Genomic DNA, 23,074 nt, shown 5'->3' on the forward strand with positions numbered 1-23,074 from the left:
AGCAGTCTGCAATGGCCAACCATCTATTCATGTTGAGTCCTTGCTGTTTCACACCATTGGAGAAAATACTTAGTAATCAAACCTCATCTTCCGCAATCAACGGTGCAAAAATAAACTTGTTAACCTAAGCAGTTAAATGCAAACATTTGAAACTCGAGATTCTGTTTGTCATAAGTTTATTTGTTAGAAGTGATGTTTCCATAAGTTTTCATCTTTTATTGTATGTTTTTTGGGCTGTGTTTGGACGGCATGTTACAAAAATGTCCTTTTTGTACAACCTAAATTTTTAATCAGTTTTTAAAAGTTATTAATGCCATTTTGAAAATGTCGCTTCGACCAAAGCAGTTTCCATTGATTTCCATTTTATTCAAAAAAAAAGAAATGCAAAAGCAAAATGTGTTTTGGATCTACCAACGAAACGTATGAACAAGCTATAAAAAATAATTAGAAAATTAGTTCTCAAAGATTACTATTTAACTTTATCACGTATGAACAAGCTATAAAAAATAATTAGAAAATTAGTTCTCAGAGATTACTATTTAACTTTATCAAGGCATTTTCCACCAATTTGTCAATACACTCAAATATAATGCTATATTGGTTTGATTTCTATCTTATATTTATTTTAATAAGGTGAGTAAGAGCTTACCAACCTACTCAAAGGTGAAGCATTAATGTCAATTATGACATATACACTCTTCAATTTGGGTACCACACTCCATTGTTTAACATGCATCGACATCACTTTTAAGAGAATCATATTAAAGACCTACTCTTTTATACAACCCTAATCTAACTAATTATACTATGTCTCTTTCAAGCTACTTTAATTAATGAGGCACAACCCCAAAATCTACCAGCCGAATTGTTTGTATCTTTTTTAATAAATTTTATAACATTTGCTTGGTTGCATTCGCATTTAGCATCAAATTCACCGTCATGGTAACTACCATAACGAGCAAATTTCATTTCAAATTCAGAGGACGGCACGAGCATTTTCTGAAACTAGGCAAACCAACTTGCTCTCACGTTTTCTTGTGGCAGTTGTGGAGAAAAGCTTGAAGCCTATATCAAGAAATTTAGAGAAAATACTGAATCTTGTTTTTCGGAATCGTAACAAGCGAATCCACCAGCATTGCCAAAAAAAAAGAGAAAAAAACAGTTCTATTTTTGGGCTGAATCGATGTAAAAAAGAGCCGAATCGTTCGGTTCTTTTGACCCGATGGTTAAATTTTATTTATTTATTATTATTATTACAGCATTTGCGGTTTATTCGAACTTTATTTTTTTAATTTGAAAATGTAGTTTTTCAAGCGTCTCCGATTCAACCATTTCGATTGTTGCGCTTCTTTAAGAAATGATCCGATTCAAAAACAAAAGGCCGATTCACTCGGCGTAAATTAAAAAATAAAAAGTTATAAAGCAAAGGAAGAAAAGAGGAAGGATTAAAAAGTTAAAAACGGAAATCGAAGATGTCCAGTGGAGTCCGTTATAGGTAAAAAAAAAAAAGAAAAAGTTTTTTTTACCACCTCTTCTTCCATTTTCACCGTGTGAAAGGCAAAAATTCAAAGGAATCGAATCAACCCTTCCTCTCTTCTGCGGAGACTCTATAGAGAGAAGACCTATAAATTGGAAGACAAAGGGAGGCGCAAAAACCCTCTCCTCCCTCGTCCCCTCCCTCCCCTTCTTCACACGGCCATCTCCCTTCCTCTGTAATTCCATCCGCTCCTACCTTCCTTCCGCCACGCCACTGCCACCGCCGCCACCGCAACCCCGACCCCTTCGAGGGAGGAGAGCTCGATCGGATCGTCGAAAAACCCTAAGCGGAGATGAATCCGTCGGAGATGCAGGCCGCGCAGCTTGCTGCCATCCTCGGTCCCGACCCCGCGCCCTTCGAAACCCTAATCGCCCACCTCATGGCGACCTCCAACGACCAGCGATCCCAGGCAGAGGCCCTATTCAACCTCTGTAAATCGAACCATCCCGACGCCCTCGCCCTCAAGCTTGTCGTCCTCCTTCAGTCGTCGCCGCAGCCAGAGCTCCGGGCGATGGCAGCAATCCTCCTCCGGAAGCAGATCACCCGCGACGATTCCTTCATCTGGCCATCCCTTTCCGCCCAGACTCAGGCCAACATCAAGTCCTCCCTCCTCGCCTGTCTCCAGCGTGAGGACACCAAGACCATTCTCAAGAAGCTGTGTGACACTATCGCGGAGCTCGCTTCCAGCATCGTCCCCGAGGGGCAGTGGCCCGAGCTCCTCCCCTTCATGTTCCAGTGCGTCACCTCCGATTCCCCTCGTCTCAAGGAGAGCGCCCTGCTCATGTTCGCTCAGCTCTCTCAGTACATCGGCGACATCCTCCTCCCTCACCTCAGCACCCTCCACTCCGTTTTCCATCAGTGCCTCGCCCCATCCGCGCCGAGTGAAGTCCGGATTGCCGCCCTCAGCGCCACCATCAATTTCATCCAGACGATCGAGTCTCCCTCTGATCGCGATTGTTTCCAGGACCTCCTCCCCCCCATGATGCAGACTCTCACGGAGGCCCTCAACCGCGGGGAGGAGGCTACTGCCCAGGAGGCACTCGAGATGTTCGTTGAATTGGCCGGAACTGAACCGAAGTTTCTTCGCCGGCAACTGGTGGACATCGTGGGTAGCATGCTCCAGATTGCAGAGGCCGATCAGTTGGAGGACGGAACCCGGCACCTTGCTATCGAGTTCATTATCACTCTTGCTGAGGCGAGGGAGAGGGCTCCTGGGATGATGAGGAAACTGCCTCAGTTTATTGGTAGGCTGTTTGCAATCCTCATGAAAATGCTGCTTGACATTGAAGATGATCCTGCTTGGCACACTGCTGATTCGGAGGAAGAGGATGCTGGTGAATCGAGCAACTACAGCGTGGGACAGGAGTGTTTGGATAGGCTGGCTATTTCTTTGGGTGGAAATACCATCGTTCCTGTTGCTTCTGAGATTCTTTCCGCTTACTTGGCGGCTCCCGAATGGCAAAAGCACCACGCTGCCCTGATCACCCTTGCACAAATAGCCGAAGGATGTTCGAAGGTATTCTTGTTCCTTTAATATAATTCTTTCTCTGAAACAAATGAAATTGATTTATAGGACTAACTTGGTAATACATTTCGAGTTGATTACAGGTGATGATAAAGAACTTGGAGCAAGTGGTTTCCATGGTTTTGAATTCGTTTCAGGATCCTCACCCTAGAGTGAGATGGGCAGCGATCAATGCCATTGGCCAGCTGTCCACTGATTTAGGTCCAGATTTGCAAACTCAGTATCACCAACGTGTGCTCCCTGCATTGGCATCAGCCATGGATGACTTCCAGAACCCGAGAGTACAGGTTTGTTGTACATTTCCCAATTTCTTGTCTATGGAGAAATGAGAGGGGAGTTGCACCAATCATCAGCCAACCTTTATGCTGTCCGGCAATCTTTTATGGATGTCTAATATAGCAAATTTGATTTCTCTGGGTTCCAGAATGCACGTCAGTTCGTGATGTTCTTAAATGATTTTTTTCCCCGGTTCCATCATCTATTATATTGCTGATAAGATTGGTAACAATAGATTGATTGGTTCTATCGAGAAGTGAAAGTTGATAGCTTTGATCGCTATGGGCATTGGGAGCTGTGAATCATGCTCAAGGTTGGAATTAGTCTCTTGTTTTGTTTAACAGGATGGCTGTCCTTTGTAATGTGGGAGTTGCAAGATGGAAAAATTCTGAGAGCAAAACCTTTCTACCGATTCTTAATCTATGGCCCATTCTTTTTGTAAGATGTAAAAGCTTGATCATTATTTCCTTCCTATTGATCTAGCTTCTTTTCACTCAGTAGAAGGAAATGATTCAGCGTCAGAGATAAAAAGAAATGTACTTTTCATATTTCTGTCATTAATGCTCGGATTGCGTGGATTTCTTCTTTTTCTTGTACCAGATTCAGTCTTAATTGTTTGAGTCCATTGAGTTCCCTGTCTCTGTTGTGTTGCCTACTACATTATATGACACCTATCTGTATGAATGATACTTTTTAATGTTTTAGGGGCAAATTGAAGAAGAAAAGATCCATAGAGCCTTCCTTAACCCCTTGTCTAATTGTATCCAAATCTGGTTGCTTTCTTGGCAATCAGTTTGAAGAGTTTAAGTTCATATAGGTGGAAATTCAATGAGAAAAATAATTAATCATCAATTGTTTTCTCATAAACAATTGGTAACGGACTTCTTTGAAGTACCAGGTTTTCTTGTTTGAAGGTATATGTTTCAAGTGTGATGTTGTTAATGTGAGGTTTTTGGAATAACAAATTGTTCTAATAGCAGTTTATACATATGTTATTGCAATGCGGCTTTTGTCAACTATGGATATATCTGAAGCCTTTTATGTTTATCATTTTTATTAAATAAAATTATACTTTTGTATTGTGAATCTGTAACCAACGGTCTGATACCTATGTAATTGCTGATATACTTTTTTGCTTGTAATTTTTTTATTAAACGCCCTTGCAATGAGAATTGTGCTCACTTGTGATGTCATATGGGTGCGGGTGCGGGATGCGGTATATATATCAGCAAAATTTAAATAAAAATTAACAAATAACCACTACGAATTAACAAGGATTAGATCGTTAGAGTTTTAAGGATTGTTCCATCAACTGATTCAATCATTCAACAATTGCAAAAAAAGATACAAATCAAAGAACAGAAAGACATGTAAGAATCCCAACCAAGCTCACGAACAAAATGTAAGATTCCAACATAAAAAATATACAAATAAAAGAACAGGAAGATAGAAACAAAAATAAAAAATCAGCAAGGCACAACAAGAGGAAAATCTGTTGCTAACATGCTTATGAACAAAAATAAAAAAATGCTACAAACAGAAGGATAGAAACAGAAATGTAGAATATCATACCATGAGTTGATGACAACAGAAAAACAAAAAAATCGCTGGAGTCGCTTGAATGATCAAAAGAGGAAATCAACAGTAATTTGGGAAAATGGGTAAATCAGCAAGGGGCTTTTTAATTGAATGTTGGGAATGTTTAGTTGGGGCGTGGGGATGGGAAACCTGTCGTCTAACCAATAGGTTGGCTGGAAAACAGCGTGAAATCCGGTGGAAATATACTGTGAAGGGCATTGGTTGATGAGGGAGTTGAGTGGACCTACTTGAACCAGGCAGATGTTGAGGATGCCCTGTGGCGTAGAGGGACTGGACCAGTCAGGTAGGTATCTGAACATCAACCAAAGAGGAACGAGTGCCGGTGAGCTAGTGTTTGCCGGCGAGTTTGAGAACCTTGGAAAGAAGACGATTCGCCAGAGAGAACCATGATTGGCCAAGAATCTTCATCGGCCGTTGGAAACGAGCTTTTCATGATTAATGAAGCACAACAGCAACAGTCTTCTTCGGCCGTTGGGCAGCTGAAGGGCTTCAACGACGCCCTAATACAAGAGAATAAAACCCTTGTTCGACAAGGGTTTATGATGTTCAAATTAAAAAAAAAATCATTAAAAAGAGGTCATATTTGTCCTCCGCGTGTCTTGACACACCCGACTCATCGTTGACCTGAGTCGGGTGTGCTTGCGTTGCGCCATCTTTTACAACAGATGCGGCAGATCCCATTGGGCAAGCGTTGATCGCGTCCAGTGCTGTGTCGGGCTACACCCGTCAGTGCATCCACACCAACACCTACTTTGGTGCGGGTGTGGCGGCCTGTTAGCCGAATCCTTGTGACATAACTCATTTGTTTCCATTTCCTATATCTAGTCAGACATGATAAACTTCTATTTGTTAGAAGGGAATAGTTCACTAATAAATTATGGTTACAATAATGTTTGAGGCCCCAAGTGTTCCTGACCTATGTATTGCGAAATTGGCTTGAAATATGGGCACCTTGGATCTTCTTTATCCTCTGAGAAAAACAGATGTAAAGCGTACTCTGACATCAACTTGTGTGTTGTGGTTTGAGGTTTGAATCCTGCCAAAAGGTTGATGGTTAGAGTTTAGACTCATTTTCAACTGTTTCCTGCTGGAGTCTCATCTAAATGCTGAAGCCAAATTTGTTGTATATGACTATATGTAAGCATTATATCTCTACATGTAAAATTGCATACCTGAAATTTGGTATTGTGTGATCAAGACCACAGCCTAGATCCTTGGAGTGAGCATATTTGTACTTATAGATCTATGTGACGTTGGAGACGGAATTAGATCGATCACATGTTTATCCTTTTATCCCTGCTTCTTGTCTTGCAGGCTCATGCTGCCTCTGCTGTTCTTAACTTCAGTGAGAACTGCACACCTGAAATTTTAACACCGTACATGGATGGCATTGTTAGCAAATTGCTTGTTCTTCTCCAGGTAATTTATCATGTCTCATTTCAGTGTTTCTTTATGTGCTGTTTGATTAGCTGCAGTTTCTGTCTTCCTGCATGCTGCAAATGTGTGGCTTCAGTTTTTTTTTGTTCTTTTGATGTATGAATCCAGAATGGGAAGCAAATGGTTCAAGAGGGTGCATTAACAGCACTAGCTTCAGTTGCAGATTCTTCACAGGTAATTTCATGTTCAGCGCATAGTCAGAAATATAGTTCTTGGGTTCTATCGGCAATGTTGTTTCTCTTTGAAAAATCTTAGAAATTCTTAGGAATAAAAAAAAAAAAAATATATGAAAACATACCTTAAAAAACATTAAAAATGGCTTTTAATGGAACATATTGCATATAATAGTTTTTGCCACATTTTAAGAATATCGTGAGATTTTGACATTAAAATTATCTTATACTGTTTTGCCATAAAAGCACAATATTTTGGTCTATGATTCGTTATGGCTTCTTGATATATGATTGTTGCTGTCTTTCATGTGTAATTCTTGATTTTGTACAGGAACACTTCCAGAAGTACTACGAAGCTGTTATGCCTTATCTTAAGGCTATTCTCATTAATGCTACTGACAAGTCTAACCGGATGCTTCGTGCAAAATCTATGGAATGCATTAGTCTGGTTGGGATGGCTGTTGGCAAAGAGAGATTCAGGGATGATGCTAAGCAGGCAAGAAATTGTTACTATAACTGAAAACTAAAATTCATTTGACATTTGCTTGTTCCATGCATGTTTTTTGGTCTCAGAGTTAATGTGGAAAGACTTATACCTGAATAAACATGTATTCTTATTTTTCCAATAAGTTGATTCATTGTTAGCTGGTTTTATGGCCTGGAGAACCTAGATTTGCCTGATAGTAATATTCAGGTATCACAGTCTCTCTGTGCAATGCAACAAGCATTAGTATACTTTCATGCATTAGTCTCTTATTTATGTACAAGCACATTTACTTGTCTGTGTCACTATGTGTGTGCTTGACTGATCCAGAAAAACAAATGTAAAAAGATATTTCATTCATTAGGCTCTTATTTATGTACAGGCACATTTACTTGTCTATGTTACTATGTGTGTGCCTGACTGATCCAGAAAAAAGAACGTAAAAAGATATTGTTTGGAAGTGGAAACTGCATGTTGCTGGAGCAATGCATAATGACAATAATGATGAAAGAGAGATCATCTGTATGCCCTTTTCCCTCTCCTGTTTGCAAAGTCAATTCTAATGTGTTCTGTCTTTGTTTTGTGTTCTAGGTTATGGAAGTTCTAATGTCACTTCAAGGGTCACAAATGGAGTCAGATGACCCAACAATAAGCTATATGCTGCAAGTATGAAATCTACTTCTTGGAATCTCTATATGTTTCTCGAATAGCCTACACATTACATGGCTTTAACTCTCTACTACTATTACTGCTATGCCATTATCCAAAACACAGCTTTTGTGTATGCAAGAAATTGCCCTTGATGACAATGAAAAACTTTGGAATGAACACTGCAGGCATGGGCCAGGCTGTGTAAGTGCCTTGGACAAGATTTCTTACCATATATGAGTGTTGTGATGCCTCCACTTCTTCACTCTGCCCAGCTGAAGCCTGATGTTACCATCACTTCTGCTGATTCTGACGAGGATATTGATGAGACCGATGATGAGAGGCAAGTTCTTTTTTTAGTCATTATTTACTGGGAAATTTCAATTTTACTGTTTGGAAGATGCAAGTTTTCAAGTATGGAGAACTATGTTCCCCTATTTTCGTTGTTGCAGCCTGCAGGCAGGGGTTAACAATTTCCATAGGATTTATAGTACTAGGCTTCATGTTATTTTGCCAAACACAAACAAATGCATGTTCCTTGATCATAGAAAATCATTCATAAGTTATTTTTCCTCTGCTGTTTTCTGTATGGTTAATATTGTTGCATATATTATGTTGTAGATGTGTCTTATGTTGTTTGCCAATGAGTTTTCTGTGAACTAGTGTAGGTTTTTTGGCTGTGATACTAGATGAACTTTATATGGTTGAGCAACAACCTTGTGTATACATTGTACAACCAGGAGAAAAACATCTATTTTTCCCAAGGAATGAAAACACAAAAACTTTGCTTTAAGCGGTAGCAGTCTGTACAAAAGGTGTGATTGTGCTTTACCTGCTGGCACCAAAATTACATAGCATGTAGGTAATTAGGATATTGCATGACATTTCTTGATTCTTTCCTTTACCTGAGGATAGTTCTTAAGAGTAAACAAACAAAGAAAATCACTTTCTCCAAAAAAAGTGCATGGCTCTCTTTCTCCTACCTTCTCTTATACTTTTCTCGTATAAGTATCATGGAATAAATTCTATGGTGAAAATGAGGTTTCTTAAGTGGGTTGCCTTTTCTGTGTAGGCAATGGTTAGCTTTACCTTTCAGTTTTGTTCTTCTTTATCTTAAATTTTGAAACAAGTAAAATCAAATCAGTAGTTTTCATGTTTAGCAGTATTATAATTACCTTATAATCCCTGCATCTGTGCAGCATTGAGACCATTACTCTTGGTGATAAAAGAATTGGAATCAAAACAAGTGTTCTGGAGGAGAAAGCGACAGCCTGCAATATGCTTTGCTGTTATGCTGATGAACTGAAGGAAGGGTTCTACCCCTGGATTGATCAGGTACTCTACTGCCTGTTAAATACACTCTGAGAGTCTGAAATGTTCTTGTGAAATTAATTATACAAAGGTTATCACTTATCATGTTTTTGTCGAACCTACACTTTTCAGGTCGCTCCAACGCTGGTTCCTCTGCTTAAATTTTATTTCCATGAAGAGGTACGAAAGGCTGCTGTATCAGGTAACTTTTACATGCCTTTTGCCTGTGTTCGTTCTTTTTGGCTGCCTTTGTTTTATTGTAACTTTTCTTTTGTCCATTTATAGCAATGCCGGAGCTATTGCGTTCAGCTAAGTTAGCAGTAGAGAAGGGCTTAGCACAAGGCCGTGATGAATCCTATGTCAAACAGTTATCCGATTATATAATTCCTGCACTAGTTGAAGCATTACATAAGGTTGGAGAAAAACATACATGAACTTAAGCATTTGCCTTTTTCAATATTTTATCTTGGATTCGAGTTACATGTCTTTTATAAATTTAGAATGATATTGATACTTGATAGTTATAAGGCAATTTTACTTTATTTCTAGAAAGTTGATAGTTATATGTCTGCTGTTCGCAGGAGCCAGAGACAGAGATTTGTGCTAGCATGTTGGATGCTTTGAACGAATGCATGCAGGTTAGTCTTAGACTCTTACTAAAGTGTGGCTTTGTGTAGGTACGACAGTTAATGAATCAATGATGGTTATTCTTTATGGTTTGGCGTTACTAGAAAGAATTTTCCATTAAAAATGCCTTAGTTTTTACAATGAAGGGCTCAAGATGCAATTGCACAAGTTGTGCAATTGCCTTTTGTGGTTCTTTTGATGCTGCCAAGAATCCGGAAATCACCATCTTCTGATCCCCCCTTTTTTTCTTATGTAGATCTCTGGAGTACTTTTGGACCAAGGTCAGGTGAGAAGTATTGTTGATGAGCTGAAGCAGGTGATTACTGCTAGCACGGCAAGGAAAAGGGAGAGGGCAGAAAGGACCAAAGCTGAAGATTTTGATGCTGAGGAAGGGGAGTTGCTCAGGGAAGAAAATGAACAGGAAGAAGAAGTCTTTGACCAAGTAGGGAATCCCGTTGCTTCACAGTTTTTTTTTTGGGGAAACATGTACCATGTTTCTGCACTCCTTATGACATAAATGCTAAACAATTCATAATTTAAGATTTTTTTAATTGCTTTTAATTTCAGGTTGGTGATTGCTTGGGTACCTTGATCAAAATATTCAAGGCATCCTTTTTACCTTACTTTGATGAGCTTGCTTCGTACATAACTCCTATGTGGGTAAGTTATCTAGCATAAAGGCTATTTTTATGTTTTTACTTATTTTTGTTAGATACATGAAAATTGAAAATACATGAAAATTGAACATGTATATTTTTCATATGCAAAGCTTTTATCCTAAACAATTAGAAATGCTTCTCTGCAGACTGATGGTTTTAGCCGCAATAGATTCATTGCTTTAATCCATACGTCATTAACTAATATGCAAATTTGTGTGATATATGTTGTCTTCTTACTTGTCAGTGCCTACACTCATGCAAGAGTGTTGACCTTAAAAATTAAAATAGTCCTGTATAAGCCTCTTAAATTCTTAATAGCTGTGGATCGGTGAATTAAGACTTTTCTGTCCCACCGAACAGTATTTCATTTCCACATATGTACATAAAAGGACTAGTCCCGCTCAGGCATAAGGCATCATATGGAGCCCTGGCCAAGTCCTATTCAACAAAAAAAATAAAGAGGAGGAGAAAAAGGAAAAGGGACAAAGTGAGAGTTTTGAAAAAAGCTTTATGTCATTAGCTATACCAGAAGATAAAATAAAGATAAAAATTAATTTTTTGGAGATCAAATTTAGAAGATAATAGTTTTTACTTGAAAGCCCCAGATTTCCCAACCTAATCATCTAGGTTAATAATGCCTAGTTCCTAGTAGGCACCCACCAGGCCACCAGGCACACTTTTAATTGCCCCTTTAAATACCGAGACTTTGGCATTCTATCATATCAACATGTCGTACTTCTAATGACTTCAAAAACTACTATCCTTCTGTACTTTTTTCTAATCAAGGATTTTTCTTTCTTGTACTTTCAGGTGTCATGCATTGATTTGGGTAGTTTTCTTTTATTGATCATGTTTTCTGTATCTTTCTGAGAGAAAGATAAACTGGCATAACTAAGATAGGTAGCTAAAAAGGAAGCTGATGCATACCAGATACGCTAGAAGCCTACATACAACTCACAGAGAATAGGAGAATCAGGAAGAAGAGACTTGGTGACGTCATTATGATTGTGGGATTTTGTTCTCGGTTTGCTTGAATTACTCAGATTAACAATGTGAATTTTATGTTTGTGTCCAGTGATGGAGCTAAAACATTTTTGGCTGAGGGGCATTTTGTTCTCCGCTTGCTTGAATTACTCAGATTAACAATGTGAATTTTATGTTTGTGTCCAGTGATGGAGCTAAAACATTTTTGGCTGAGGGGCACTAATTCAAAAATCATTGGACCCGTCAAATGTATATCAAAATGATCGAAGGGTACCATATATAAATAAGTAAATGCCTGAGGGGCAGGTTGTCTATAAGTATTCTAGTGTTTGGGGTCTACCAACATGCAAATAAAAGAAACATTTCCACACATGTCTCCGCCGTTGTTTGTGTTTTTGGTGCATGCACAGATATGTGATGTGTCTTTAGTATATGTGAGTGTCTGTGAAATGGGGATTGTGCATGTCTCAGTGAGGCAGTAAAAGTAGATCTGTCGTTGTTTATACAGGGCAAAGACAAAACTGCTGAGGAAAGGAGGATTGCTATTTGCATATTTGATGATGTTGCAGAACAATGCCGTGAGGCTGCAATTAAGTCAGTCTTATCTTTCTGCTAATCTGTATTAGTCTTTCCAGCTTTCCATTTCACCATGCTTACTGCAGTTGCTTGTGCAGGTATTACGATACTTTCCTTCCATTTTTATTAGAAGCATGCAATGATCAAAATCCAGATGTTAGACAGGTTATTACATAAACTTTTCTAGCTTCATGAATAGTTTACACATTTGATGTTATTCTTCATCTTATATTAGTTTATTTTTCCAGGCTGCGGTTTATGGGATTGGTGTGTGTGCAGAATTTGGTGGGGCAAAATTTAAGTCTTTGGTTGGAGGTATTGTCTTGTAGCGTTTGATTGTGTTATCTCATGAGCAGAGTTGTTTTTGAAGTTTATAGTTTCATCCTTTATGCTTTGCAGAGGCCCTGTCAAGATTAAATGTTGTAATAAGGCAGCCGGATGCACTTCTCTCAGACAATGTAATGGCTTATGATAATGCTGTTTCAGCTTTGGGGAAAATATGCCAATTCCACCGAGATAGTATAGATGCCTCCCAGGTCTCTCTCTCTCTCTCTCTCTCTCTCTCTTTCGCTCTCTCTCTCACACACGAAAACACACAAACACACACACACACACTCTCAGTCACTCACGGTGGATATCACCTTTTGGTCATTTGAATATGCTAATTTATATATGATGCTAACATGACCTAGAATGTTGTTCTTTTGTTGGGAAAAAGCAGTTTTGTTATGGGTGATAGTCATGGAGGTCAGATAAGGTGCTTGTACAAGCTTGAATCGAATCAGTTGCATCAATTTATGGAGATCGATATTGAGCCACGTTCTTCTAGCACTTGAACATCAAGCAGTGTAAAATACAACAAGCATTTTGGAGTACTAAACATTTGAAACTTAAGCAGAAAAGTGAAAACAGATCTGCTATTTCAACACTATACAATCCACCATATTGTCAACAACCAAAATCTCATCTCAATGGCTGGTCAGAAAAATGAGTCCCCTGCTCATGATTCACATCATGCATTGGCTTTCAATATCAACAACCTTGTAGGAGCATAAAAGATGTTCAGCTGATTCTGCACCTTTCAAGTACATGATAAAACTGCCAACTACTTTCGTTTTGAGTTTTCTTCTTTCATTTTATCCAGAATAAAAGTCAAATGATTGGGTGCACGTTGCCTGGCATCACTTTACCTATGGAGATGGGTCTGTACCTGGGAAGAGACCCTATGAAAGGAAAATATGGAAATACGGCCGACTCTCTGTGCTACTTGATTTTTTGCACATTGTTATTCACTGTGCTTGAATCTTATTGTAAACAAGCAGATCATCTTTCACCTATTTGTTTTTGCAAGTATAGCTGTAGATATTCCCACAAGCTGAGAACTTGCTCAGTAGTACTTTTATCTGCATGATATTAGAATTTAGAAGTACTCTTTTCTTCTAGTGATTTGCTACACGCTGCAGCCAAGTCAGTGGTGAAAATGAACCTTGAACATCCACCAGTAAGGAATGGAATGAAGCTACTTTTGTTATTCATAGAACTTTTGACTTTGAATGATTTTCTCTGCAAAGAAATGGAAAGATGACAAGGTTAAGCCCAAGAATGCAATACCAAGGAGGAATTTGATTATGGGTTTATGAGATTAGGAGATCTGATGTTGTCTGAATTGCAAAAATTTCTAACATCTTAATGCATTGCTGGAATTTACTTCGATCAAGCTTGTGAGATTTTTCTCACGTGCTCGAGATGGCTTTATATTGTATGTAACTGTTAAAATGGATTAAATTCTAAAAACACTTTTTTTTGCGTTTTTTTTCTTTTTTTTTAATTTTATTCATTTTCTTTCACCTTTATTTGCCAAACTATTTTCTTCTCATTTTCTAATTTTTATTTGTTGCAAATATACTTATGTTTTGATGTTTGTGTTATTAGTTTCTTATTTTATTTTCCCCTGTTTCTTATTTTTTTTTAAATTTTTAAAAATGTGCTGTATTTTTCCGTTTTTTCAAGCTCGCTGTATTATATCTGAGGAAAACCTCGCTGTTTAAAATGCGAGAAAGTTTTTTGTGACTATGATACTAACAACGTCAAAGCATGTTTTGGAAAGGTAGATATGGTGTAGGAAGTCTGATTTGAAAATTCCTTATTCACTAATGTTCATTAATCCAGTTGCTTTAGAGGTGCATCAACATTGTCTTGTTTTTCAGGTAATCCCTGCCTGGTTAAGCTGCTTACCTATAAAGGGAGACCTGATTGAAGCAAAACTTGTTCATGATCAACTTTGTTCGATGGTTGAGAGGTAACAGACAGAACATTATTGTTGCATTATAATTCCTATGTATTTCTGAAGAACTGCAATATTTGTCTTGCTATTGAAGTGGTTCTTCATTCTTGACTACTTATTTGCAGGTCTGATGTTGAACTTTTAGGGCCCAACAACCAATATCTTCCCAAGATTGTTGCAGTGTTTGCGGAGGTAAATTTGCATGAGATGACTTCAAGTTTCTTCTCGTCATGGATGGGACCATATTTCCACTGCTTTCTGATTTCTGTTCCAATTAAGTTTTATACTGGAAGCACATAAGATTATTAAAAACAGAATCTTGTTTGTTTTATAGCCAAGCATTGCCCTTTAGGTTGGTATGGACCATAATCACAAATAATATTCGCAGGTTTTTATTGGTGAGGTTTTTCTTGGGTCTTTTTCAGCAAAGTTGTTTTGACGTTCTTCAAAATATTGCATTTTTTCATATTTTTTTCGTTTTTTACTTTTTTCCAGTTAGTATTGCAATATTTTTGTCAGGCTAACCAGAAACTCGCAATATTTGTGGCTATTATGCACGTGATGCCAAGAAAGGATATACCAGATAAATATAGGATTCTATGTATAAAAGAAATTAAGAGGGCTTTGAGGAATACATTAACTACAAACTGTAAGAGGTTGTGACTTATGTATACTGTAGATTAAATAAAACTGGATTAAAAAAAAAAAAAAACTAAAATAGGACTTGACACTGTTTCCCTGTTGTAGGTGAAGACTTTATTGTCAATCTAGTGTCCAGTTGATCTAGTAAGTGACCAGTTGGCTATCCACAGTTACGTAGTCAGCTGGGCCATCATACAGTGACCATTGACTGATTGGGTAGGTTTCTGGATGTAGGTGCGTTTATTAGACCAGTTCATGTCCCTTTTTTGTTAACTCTCCCTTTCAGCTGCTGGAAGGCTGCCTTGGACTTGTCCGTCCACTGGAAGGACCCCTTCCGCAACATGCAGGTGAGTGATGCAGCGATAAAAAGCCGTATCTGCAGAGGAACCTATTGAATGGCGTGCTGCACCCATTAGTGGACTCCCTAGTCTAGGTTATTCCTAAAGCTAGTTAATTGTTGGCAGTAAATCTATTTCATCCTTAACAGCAGGGTTGTTGTGTATATCTAACGTGTTTCAAAAAATGCTTCATTTCCGTTGATTTAAACCAAAGCTTGCTAATTGTTATTTGCTTAAATTTACTAACGTAAATGATGGGCTGGCTTTGATAGGTATTGTGTGCGGGCAAGGATCTGGCGACAGAGCAAACTGCTAGCCGGATGATAAATCTTTTAAGGCAGCTTCAGCAGACACTGCCACCATCTGCCCTTGCATCAACTTGGTCCTCGTTGCAGCCTCAGCAGCAACTTGCTTTGCAATCAATTCTGTCATCGTAGCTGATGCCGGCAGGGTGCGGACTTCAACTGGTTGAAGATTTGTTTTATTCTGTATTTGTTGTTTCCCAATTCTTTTCCATGTCTCAACTTCCATTGAGGATGGGCTGCAACGCGAAGTGCTGTGTGAAGGTGGTGCGAGGTTGAAATGTGCTATGAGTGGTGTGTACATTATTGATATATCATATTTTTATTCTCCGCTGTTGCGCAGTGGAGATGTGGTCGGTTTTTGGGTAGTGTTGGTGAGCGACGTGCCTGTAGGAGAACAATGCTATTTGGGCAATTCTTGTCTCAGTTTTGGTGGTTGTCTTTGTCCATTTGATTTTGATAAACCTTGTGAAATATGAATTGAGTTTTTATCTTCAGATATCCCTTCCTAATGGAAGCTTGGTTGGTATTTGCTTAGATTTGAAATTCAAAATCATAAACATGATTTGGAAGTTCATTTCTGAGCCTAGGCTGTAAGGTAAGGGTGCATCCTCAATTTACTGCGCATCATAATCCATCTAAACAGTCGGTCTCAAGTCTGTTGCCGTCAACCATTTCAAGCATGAAGTTAAGGCGGCCATTCCGTACTTAAACACTTGCTTAGTCATCAGGTAGAAAATTTAGAATGACAAACACTTGTTTGGGTGTCTTTCAAATTCTCTTGTGCAATTCTTTATGATCATTTCAATGGGATCAAACTGTGTTACGATGCGATATGCACATGGAACAAAGGTGGTCATATATGTATCACGAACACAGAGGGAAGAAGTATTTGGCGCACAAGTAACTAAATGCCTGTACCGTAAACATAAAGGTGACGGAAAGAGGATTCCAACAAGTAAATGAGCTCAGGCACAAGGGTGGAGCGACAGTGAAGTGGGGCTCCAGCTGTTTAATTGACAGTGACGTTTCAAGCTCGATCAGGTTTATTTTTCAGCAGAAAAGTTAAAAGCACACATAGAACACAATGCATGAGAAGGGCTCGTTTGGCCCTTTGACCTCGTTCCATCCAAGTGATCCTAAATTGTTGCAGATTTGTGGACTTCTGCCACGTTGATTTCTCTGTGCTTGCACGAAACTGATCTTCGTACTCCTTTGGAAGAATGTCGACAAATTGTGCCACAAAGCTGGAGGCTGATGTTGGTCCATAGCCTCCAAACACCAAAGGGCGTTATTTGTGGATGTTAAATAGATTCGATGTAGTAGGTTTTTACTGATATGTCAAAAGATTCATGGTAAATCCAACGAAGGGTCTTAGACAACTGAATTACAGCAATAAGGATGAAAATGGAATATTCTTGAAAGAAGAGCTAGTTCACTAGGATACTGATTTAGGAGAAGTTCATATAGCACCAAGGTATGTCTGCACATGTATTTCAAGCGATTCCTTATGCTGTCCAATAGTCCATGTATCCAGGGGCGGAGCCAGAAAATTCTGGCTAAGGGGCACCAAATATAACATTTTAGATTTGAAGGGGCACCGACATCTAAGTGAAAAAAATTACTCAAAATATTAATACAAAATTTTAAAAAAATTGGGTTCCGTGTGGTCTACTGCCCACACGTGGACCACACTTCCCTCCGCCCCTGCATGAATCACCAGTAATACGAAAGCGAGACAGATTATCTTGCTTCCATGGTGACAAGTTTTGAGGTTTTGAAAATGCTTCCTGTTCGCTTCATAGTATTCGACTGTCTGTTCTTTTTGCTGTGTATATGGAAGTTATTAATGTACTTCTATGTGGTAACGCTTTTGCCATGTTCATCGCTTTGTTAGCCAGTATGTGAATGCTATATATGCCAGTGTAATATGGCATGGCTTCTCAACTTCTTTATGTATGTCAGCAAAAGCTTTTAAATCAAAGTCTGCATCCAACATGGTTCTGAAAATTGGCTTCAGGGGCCATCATAATATGTAGTATTTGGACCTGAAAATTATATATACGTATATGCAGCTGTATTACAAGTCTAAACAGGTTTCACCTTACATGAAATCATCTAATTTAACATTAAACATGCAGCTGTATAGACACACAACCACGTGTTTAATGTTAAATTGGTAGATGTTTTCTTGCATTAACCATGTAAGGCCATAACCTGTTTAGACTTGTATATAGTTGCATAAACGATATACATATTCATAAGGCTCTCATATTAATATTTGTTATACACACACACACACATGAACAGTATGTGTCTATCTGTTATACGTGACGTTTATGCTTGTCAAGTCATATTCTCCAATATAGAAGTCACGTGTGCTGGTTTTTAGAGATCTTATTTTCCATTTTTGAAGAGTATATGTCAGCATCATGAGTGCCGATATTGACAATATCATACTGTATCAGCAAATGCCGTTGCCCAAAAATATGTTGTCAATAAAGTTTTCTTTAAAAGTTTATTATTTATTTAATTATTTTGAATTAGTTTTTATTATTTTATATAATAGAAGCTAGGTCAGTATGCACGGGATAAAACCCCCCCGCAGGAGATTGAATAATCTGCAGGAATGAAACTGTACCTAACTGACATCAAAGCCCAACTCTGCATCGTGTTTTGCAGTTCCTGCAATATCTCCATTTTTTGGTTCAAAATGCACTCACAAACAACTGAGGCTTACAACAATTCCAGCTTGACGAAACTGCATTTATCAGTAAAAATACAGACTATACAGTAATTTTCAAATTATCAATCAGTATGATTCTACAACCTCCCACCAATTGTGTTACAAGAAATGCCAGATTCATAAACCAAGACTACTTCACATAAAATCCCATTGTACATTTCATCGGCTCATCAATTTGTGGGATTTTGAAAAAATGATTACTAGTGTGATTGCCTGCATCCTTAAGAATAGATGCCTGAATTTGTACTTCTTACAAATCTCTTAGATGGTAACAGGACTTGAGGCTTCTACTATTTCAGTTATATTCAGATGTATTTTATGCATTATGGACAAATTTGTGTCCTTTAAACTGAAGCATCTTTATGCTTTTAAGTTCAGCATTCATATTGATGCATGTAGTTCTCCATAGTAGGCAGTAGACTAATGCTACTTATTTCAGCTGGTATTCTTTTTTTTTTCATATATGTAACACAGGCTTTATTCAATCCTCAATTTGTTGATTGGTTGTAACTTTGGAGGTTTATATGTATTAGCCCTACGTATTACTTTCTTGTTTTGTTTATCTATCATTGTTCACACATAAAGATACTGTTGTGTGTCTTTGTAGCTAATAGGAGTTTGCTTTTGTGCAATGTTTTGCTGATAAATTTGTGGTTTGTCAGAGTAATCTTATTTTTCCTTTTAATTCAGTGCAAAAGCCACCAATGCTTATGAACTGGCAACGAAGAAAGTATCAGTTTTCAATAATGCTTCAGAACCTTAAGAAATTGTATTCACAAGAAGTCCACTGAGGCCATCAATCTAGTAGCATATATTCGTGTAACATGCTATGGTCTCAATGCCCTCACGAGGTAGTGATGAGTTTCACGCGCTCTCAGCCTGTGGAGTCGATGTTCCGATGACCTGTTTGGATCCTGACTGTTCCATAATGAGTCTTGACCTTTCCAGAAAGTCCTGACCTGTTTTGGTATGGTGAGTACTCATTGTTGATGGTCAGTCTGAATGACATATAATGACAATGAGTTCTGACTTTTCCTCAAGAATTCTCATTAGTCCTGACCTTTCCAGAGAGTCCTGATCTTTCAATAATGAGTCCTGACCAGTCCAAGCTTCCTGGAGGCGCGCCATAGGAAGTGAGTTCCATTCCTGCAAAAGTTCGAGTTGGCCCCGTTAACCATTCTACTCTTGAGAAAGAAAGTCAGCGAGCCTTTCTTTGAAAGAGCTTTTTTCAGGGGAGCCTATGAGAAAACACCGGCGTGGCGCTGCTGGATGCTTCTCAGCCATAGAACAGGAAGAGGAGTCAGCCAAAAAACAAACAGACCACCCTTTCTAATGACAACCCCTGGGACTCGCAGGTTCATCGAGTCTGGTAGTTGGGGCCTTGCCAGCATCAAATCTGGAGATGAGGTCTGATTAATAAGCTTTGCTTATCTTTCAAGCTTCATCCCCCAACCAATTACTCTTCATTTTTGGCCCTGTGGGACCGGACTCCCCAGGAACTTCTGCAGGGAGCTTTCTGATCACACTCTCCACTGCATCATTAAGCTTCCCAGAGAGAATCCTCTTCACTTTCTTTAGCTCCACTGCTATGTCATAAGTAATGGTGGGTCCCCAGCGCTTTGCATAGTTCAGCCATGGTGGCTCGGCAACCGAGTCCAAGCTCTCACCTGCAACAACAACATACCTTTCAACAATGTCTATCTTGGGCCCTTTTGCTGTATCCCTAGTCCCAACTTGCTCTTCCCTTGAAGGACAAGCCCTGCCCTTGGATATGATGCATGGCCATGTAGAGAGGAGTAGACCACGGCCTTGTTCCTCCCTTCAAATTCTAGGTCTTCTGCACCAACCCAAATGCCCTTAGAATGCTGTGAACGGTAAACCTGCGTAGCTCCCCTGAGAAATTTCTAATTCTCATTGTTACATGCTCCCAGTCTCCCACATGTTCCCCAATCTTGCCTAGAGAGATGTTGACTAGCTTCACTTTGGCTCTAGCTGGACCATTAAGGGGTAAAAGATCCATATGGCAACATCAGTGAAAGTGGCACCCAGCATGGGCTTTGATGTGGAAGTAGCACTCAACACTTTGCAGGTTGCCCTTCTTGTCTCGTTCGGCATCGTTTTCGTCGACCGGCAAAGCAATCCAGTACGAGTCGTTCTCGGAACCACCTTGTGGGACATGCGACCCAGCTGGATCAATGGGGGATGGTGTTGAGCTGCCATTTTGGTAGAGAAGAGCTCCATTGGTGAAGAACCAGGGCACTGATGAAGGTAGGCAGCCCTCATCAGGATGGAAGTTGATCCATGGAGAATACACATCCATTATGGCCTCTACTTGACTGAGATTAGGCATGTAGGAAAGTGGATTAGGGTTCATGTTCTTCAAACAGCCGACATTGGTCAAGTTGGGTTCACCATTGACTTGTATACAAAATGTTCCCACCCTTACTCCTAGGGTACTAACGTCAACAAGGTCTGACCTTACACACGATATTTCATCAAGAGGTGGCTTCTTCGGCGTGGTCACTATAAAACCCACAGCCTTGTAGCCTTGGGGAGGAATTGGCAGCCGGAAGTAACCATGACCATCTTGCTTTATGTTCAAAGACTCACTACTCCATACCAAGGAGAAGTCTACCGGAATTTGGAGAGTTTGAGAGCCTTTTCCGGCGAGGACCCAACGGGAGGGCTGTTTAGAGTTCGGTTGGCAGTAGCAACCGAGCATGAAAAATCCAGATGGTATGCTGGCTGGTTTGGAAAAACTTGCGCCAAGATTGTCCACACCACCTTCATTGCAAGACCATATTTTTGTAAATGTTGATACTTGACACACCTCTAGCTCTCCGAGGCTTATGCTTCCGGTTGCAAATCCAGTACCTATAGATCATACATTAGTTTTCAACAGTAACTCGGAAATAAACACTGTTCGAAGTTAGTGGCCAGGTCAGAAATTTTGGTTGATGTGCCCCAATTGAAAAAGTTTTAGACCCCTCAAATACATGGTAAAAAGGATTGAGGGACACCATATATAAATAAGTAAATGATTGAGAGATATTAATATATAAAATAAGCAAATAGATAGGCCTGACTAATCCAGTGAATAAGTAAATTTTGTAGGACAAATAAAATCACTTGGCAGTGTAAAATTGGACAAATGATAATGTTCATACCGTGAAAATTTTGAAAAAGAAAACATGAAAGAACTTTTAAGAAACTAATTGATTGTACCATTCCTGTGCACGTTTGGTTATACATGACAAATTTCCGAGACAAGTTTATCCTAAAAGCCATCACATTCTGAGAGTTAAACTGTCTCCTTAATTTTCGGAAGACTGTTAGTTCTTCCTTTCTATGTAAGGTGAACGATCGGAATAAAAAGAAAAAAACTTGAGGATGAAACTAATTTTCAAGCATACAGGGATTGGTGGTATAATCAGTACTCCTCTTCAGAAGCAGGGTGAAGTCATGCTGCAGAGATGAAATTATTTCTTCCATAATTCCAAACATGAGCATCAAATGTTAATGACAAATTTCTGTGGATTTTCCAATTCTTCAAATAGTTTTTTTCCCTTAGAAGTTAGAAGTTGGAAATTCTTTTCTTACGTGGGAAAGAAGCATGTTTTGCAGAATGGATGCACGTACGTGCAGGCGGTGCTTAATTTAATTTTTACAACTTCTCACCAGCTTTCCAGAAATTAACATGAGAATATCCTTGCATATTTTACATTTTAAAAAATATATGGGGAAAATTTTAAATTACCAGGAAAGTGCCTTACTCTTCTTTTTCTCCTCGAATCAGAGATGTATCTGTCACACAGCTTGAGTGCCAATGGATTACAGTTTCAAGTTAAGCATTAAGCATACACCTTCAGGGTCGTTTGGGAACAGTAACATCCCACTTTTTTGGAGAGATGCATGGTGCCCAAATATGCCCTCATTATTAACTCATATTTATAGAACGTTAGTTCGAATAATTTATGATTCTGTTTCAATATTTGGAGCAGATTAGTAAGACACTCATAAAGTGTTCATGTTGCCAAACAAGTCGACTTTCAAGCATGCGTCTAGTCTTTCATGCTTTTGAGCATAGTTTCTGAGCAGAATAAGCTCTCAAATGCTTGTTTTGAAAATCTTTTGATAACAATAAATATAAACCTGTTCTAATGAAAGAGAAATTGGTGATGATAAGGATGAGGAAGCCTGTGAGCTTTGATTGAAGATAATGACAACAGGTGTTGCTTACCAGGAGGCCAAGGTGGTAGTTGAGACGGCAATTTGAAAGTTGAGTTGATTGGAAGGAGCTTAGAAGAGCAATGCCGATCGCCCATGGTGTAATTATATAGTCAATACTCTTCAATGCTATCAGGATAGCATTTTCTAGAATCGAGCCGAGGACATGGTTAATACCTACCACACAATCCTACCCCTTTTTTTTTTTTAAATGTCTTTCTGATGGTGAGAATTTGTCGTTGCGTTTACGGGAAGACCGTGCACAAATGGAATGTTCAGGTGCGAAGGGGAAAAAATGCATCGGTAGAAGCAAAAGATATGTCATGCTATGCTAAGGCAAGTTAAGCCTCAAAATAATTAATTTTTAATACCGAATCTAATTTATTAGATTATCAAATTGATTTTTTAGTCAATTTTGTTTCTTTTTCAAAATAACCTTCCCATTTATTATTTTTTTTTCACTTTCTACCGATTCACCTGATTCAATCAAATCGCTGGATCAGCAGGTCCACAAGAGCGGGAGATTGCTTTATTCTCTTTGAAACAAGGCGCTCTCGCCCACGTGAGATCAAGTTTTTTTTACATGGTTTGAAAAGGAAAAAAGAAAAGTGTGACATGGTTTAGTGGTTAACAGTGCAACAATCTTCTAAACATAAGACCACCCGACTCACAACTATGTCACTGAAAAGTAACATTCTC

At 38.9% G+C, this 23,074-nt stretch overlaps 1 protein-coding gene and 1 pseudogene across 1 annotated transcript; one reads left to right on the forward strand and one right to left on the reverse strand.

Moving 5' to 3' along the window:
- The first annotated feature begins 1,640 nt into the window (after window positions 1-1,640).
- Window positions 1,641-15,899, forward strand: LOC116255736 (uncharacterized). The gene is made up of 20 exons (XM_031631686.2): window positions 1,641-3,053; window positions 3,146-3,349; window positions 6,252-6,356; window positions 6,483-6,548; window positions 6,879-7,043; window positions 7,623-7,697; window positions 7,868-8,022; window positions 8,879-9,014; window positions 9,123-9,192; window positions 9,276-9,403; window positions 9,572-9,628; window positions 9,874-10,059; window positions 10,185-10,277; window positions 11,769-11,854; window positions 11,935-12,001; window positions 12,085-12,151; window positions 12,236-12,372; window positions 14,044-14,135; window positions 14,246-14,312; window positions 15,373-15,899. The coding sequence occupies exons 1-20, from the start codon at window positions 1,830-1,832 to the stop codon at window positions 15,535-15,537; spliced, it is 3,345 nt and encodes a 1,114-aa protein (XP_031487546.1). The 5' UTR covers window positions 1,641-1,829; the 3' UTR covers window positions 15,538-15,899.
- Window positions 15,900-19,582: 3,683 nt separating this feature from the next.
- LOC116256624 (hypothetical protein At1g04090-like) lies at window positions 19,583-21,640 on the reverse strand (annotated as a pseudogene).
- Between the last annotated feature and the right edge of the window lie 1,434 nt (window positions 21,641-23,074).

This window comes from Nymphaea colorata, chromosome 6, assembly GCF_008831285.2.
Source record: "Nymphaea colorata isolate Beijing-Zhang1983 chromosome 6, ASM883128v2, whole genome shotgun sequence".
Lineage (NCBI taxonomy): Eukaryota > Viridiplantae > Streptophyta > Magnoliopsida > Nymphaeales > Nymphaeaceae > Nymphaea > Nymphaea colorata.

Excerpts from the sequence above, each read along its gene's own strand:
- LOC116255736 (XM_031631686.2), top strand. The coding sequence starts at position 1,830 with ATGAATCCGTCGGAGATGCAGGCCGCGCAGCTTGCTGCCATCCTCGGT. Across the intron at positions 3,350-6,251 it reads TCCAGAACCCGAGAGTACAG|GCTCATGCTGCCTCTGCTGT; the intron begins GTTTGTTGTACA and ends CTTGTCTTGCAG. Across the intron at positions 12,373-14,043 it reads ATAGTATAGATGCCTCCCAG|GTAATCCCTGCCTGGTTAAG; the intron begins GTCTCTCTCTCT and ends CTTGTTTTTCAG.